We start from the raw sequence: 3,472 nt of genomic DNA on the forward strand, positions 1-3,472 counted from the left end.
CAAGAGAAGAATCTTCAAGATTCTTATAATACTAATGTGTTGCATAGGTATCAACATATAATATACATTCTCATTTAGATCATGAAATTACGAACTCATAGATACCAAACATGGTATAGGTGAGGTTATATTAACCAGTGATCTATCATAATGCATACATAAAATAGTATACACTACACAAGACCATATACAAGAACGTAATAATCCTACACAATGACCTGGGGATATGCATGATAGGGAGGTCATAGAAAAAAACGTCTATGAATTAAATGAAAGAAGTAATTTCCTATAGCAGTATGTGTCTGTTTTAGGGAGAATTAAGTAGTGAGGAAGATTCTCTCTACATACTTTTAGGTCGTAAAGTTATTCTGATCTGGCTGAGGGGTCCTGGCCTGGAGATCGTTCACAGACATATAGGCGCCAAGTCTGGTGTTGGGTGAGGGGTCTGTGATTGTTTGTTAATCTAATGAATAATTGATCTGTTAAATCTAAAAAACAATTGTGTGTCTGATTGGTCCAAATGCTACAATGGAGATCTGGAAGGAACAGAAGGCTCACAGGAGCAGGATGATCATGCCCCCTCCAGTAACTCTCTTTACAACTAATAGCTCAGAATTAGATGTTCCACAATACTCAATTTCTTATTTTTAGAAACCAATATGAAAGAATATGAAAGAATTAGAAATAACAGATGGAATTCTGAAAGGGAAAGCACTTCCTGTCAATGCAAGTTCATTTTAAATACAGTTAGTTCAAATTTTACCTAAAGGAATCCTGATGTTGCTCTTTGACTTGTTTTTGTGTGTTCAAAGTCTTTGACTTTGAACACACACAAGTGATCAAAGACTCCACCCTCCTACAACACTTACCAGGAAGAGACTGACTTCTCTTCTGACAAAAGCAATAAAGGATCAGCGATCAGTGAAGGAAGAGAAACACTTTATGGAAGTATTTTTGTTAAGCTTGTTTTTGAACAGACAGCAGATATTTGTACTTCTCATGGTGATTCATTTCCGCGAAATCATTTAGAAATTGCTGGAGCTCAAACAGTGAAAATGGCTTCACTAAATGTATCTGTAGAAGAGCTTTCATGTCCCGTGTGTCATGAAGTCTTCAATGCTCCTGTTATTTTATCATGTAGTCACAGTTTCTGTAAAAAGTGTCTTCAACAGTTCTGGAGAACCAAGAAAACTCAGGAGTGTCCTGTCTGCAGGAGAAGATCCTCAAAAGAAGATCCACCTCCTAATCTTGCATTAAAAAACTTGTGTGATTCGTTCCTGAAGAAGAGGAATGAGAGGCGTTCAGCAGGATCTGAGGAGATCTGCAGTTTACACAGTGAGAAACTCAAACTCTTCTGTCTGGAGGACAAACAGCTGGTGTGTTTAGTGTGCAGAGATTCAAAACAACATGACAATCATAAATTCAGACCCATCAGTGAAGTGGTTTCATCACATAAGGTAATACAAATGCCTCTTGTTTAATATGTAAAGAACAATAATTAGTCAAACACAGATATCACATTCATGCAATAAATATTTCTCTCTGTCATTTGACGCAACTTAAGATGGCATATACTGTGAAAAAGTATTTGCCCCCATCCTGATTTCTTCAATTTTTGTCACATACTAAATTGTTTTATGTTGTATTTTGTTTGAAGATCTAAAACTAAGGCAATCTGAGTAAACACAGAATATACTTTTTAAGCAAAAATAAATAAATAAATCCATCATATGCCAAAAATACGCCATCCTTTTTTCTCATACAGATAAGAGTAATACATCATTCAAAATTGTCAAGGGTCTACTTTTATTTCTATACACTCACAATATCAGCAGAATGTTCCTCCTTTATAAAATAAGGAAAAAAAAAATAGGATGTGCTTTCTGCAGTCTCTGTCTCCATGAACTGGAGCGCGTCACAAAAATGAATTAAAACTCATCCTTAATGCCACTTGCTTCACAGACATAAGAAATATATCTACATAAAGCTTGAAATATCTACTTTAAAATGAACCAATTCAAAAACAATTCGAAAACAAATTCCTCTCTAAAAAATTCCTTTCTCTCTAAAGACCAATATACTGTGGAGAGGGCAAGTCAGCATCATCAACTTAATCTTTGCAACCGACAGTTTCTCAGAAAGCACTAGTTTATTTGTAATGTGTTGGCTGTCTAATCAAGCACACAACGAAGGAGTAAAGTTCAAGAGAGTATTTAATGCAAATTCCAGGAGTAATCAAAACGTAAATCCACAACACAACAAACCAACATCACCAAAACAATACCAGACAGATAGCTGAGGGAAATATAGGGCTTAAATACAGGGGAGAATGAAATCATGAAGAAACAGAACAGGTGTAGGGCTAATTAATGACCAATGAGATTAATTCAATTCAAGTTTATTCAATTCAAGTTTATTTGTATAGTGCTTTTTATGATACAAATAGTTGCAAAGCAACTTTGCAGAAATTTAAGTTTCTACAATATTTAGTAGTAGCTTATCAGTGGTGACTATCAGTTTATGTACATATGGCAGAAATGTACGGAAAAATCAATTAAAGACGAAATCAAACAGACGATGAACACTATTAACAGTAATTATTATATGATGCAATCAAACTTATAGCAACATTTGGTAGTTCTGTATGTTGTTTCAGGGTTGGCATCATCTGAGGTTCTCTGAGGGGTTGGCATAATCTCTTCTTAATGAATTACTAAGAAAACAGATTAACCAGGAAACTAATGTAGAGGAACAGAAATACAGAGAAAACCTGTACAGAGAAATGTGACATTTCGCCCCCTCCCGAAATGGCATGTCTTCTCTCCTACAAAAGCAGTCCAACAGAGGAGGGAGGGTGGGGGTTCAGGAGGTGGGCGTGGGGCAGGTGAGGGGCAGGCAATTGGTAGGGGGCATATTTCATAGGGCCAGGGCGGAGTAGATAGAGGAAGGAGCCTGGGAGGTGCCCGGAGCAGGTGGGGAACGAGAAGCCAGCCAGGATAGTGGCCCACAGTGGGAGGAGCCATGGTGGAGATGGGGCCGATGACACCAGGGGGCCAACTGACGGAGACGGAGCCGGTGGAAGAGGAGCCCAGGATGGAGACAGAGAACCACAGAGCCAGGGTGACACCGAGGATCTGGAGGGCCAAGGCAGCGCTGGTGGCTCAGGTGACGAGGGACGAGTTGAAGCCGGAGGAGTGGAATCCCAAGGCGAAGGATGGTCGACGACTGACCAAGGCGGAGCCGGAGGGACGAGGGAGCCCGGTAGAGCCTGTGGGATTAGGGGCCATGGTGGATACAAGTGAGCCATGAGCCAAGGTGAAGCTGATGGGTCGGAGGACTGAGGTGGAGTCTGGGTCTCGGAGGCTGGAGGTGCAGACGGAGACAGGGGATCCTCCAACCCCGAGGTAACTGGAAGTTGAAGGTCCCAATGCTCATCCAACCCAACGGGTTTGGCGTGCTGAGGGGGAGCTGG

The 3,472-nt window shown here is 40.3% G+C and overlaps 1 protein-coding gene across 1 annotated transcript in view; it reads left to right on the forward strand.

The window, feature by feature from the left end:
* Nucleotides 1-1,055: 1,055 nt before the first annotated feature.
* LOC107729873 (nuclear factor 7, ovary-like) overlaps nt 1,056-3,472 on the forward strand; it is a 10,823-nt gene continuing 8,406 nt past the window's right edge. Inside the window, exon 1 of the mRNA XM_016540596.1 lies at nt 1,056-1,457. Within this exon, the coding sequence (XP_016396082.1) occupies nt 1,056-1,457 (402 nt within the window). The remainder of the gene's footprint in view (nt 1,458-3,472) is intronic.

Source organism: Sinocyclocheilus rhinocerous, unplaced genomic scaffold (assembly GCF_001515625.1).
Source record: "Sinocyclocheilus rhinocerous isolate Xijiao unplaced genomic scaffold, SAMN03320098_v1.1 scaffold1089, whole genome shotgun sequence".
Taxonomy (NCBI): domain Eukaryota; kingdom Metazoa; phylum Chordata; class Actinopteri; order Cypriniformes; family Cyprinidae; genus Sinocyclocheilus; species Sinocyclocheilus rhinocerous.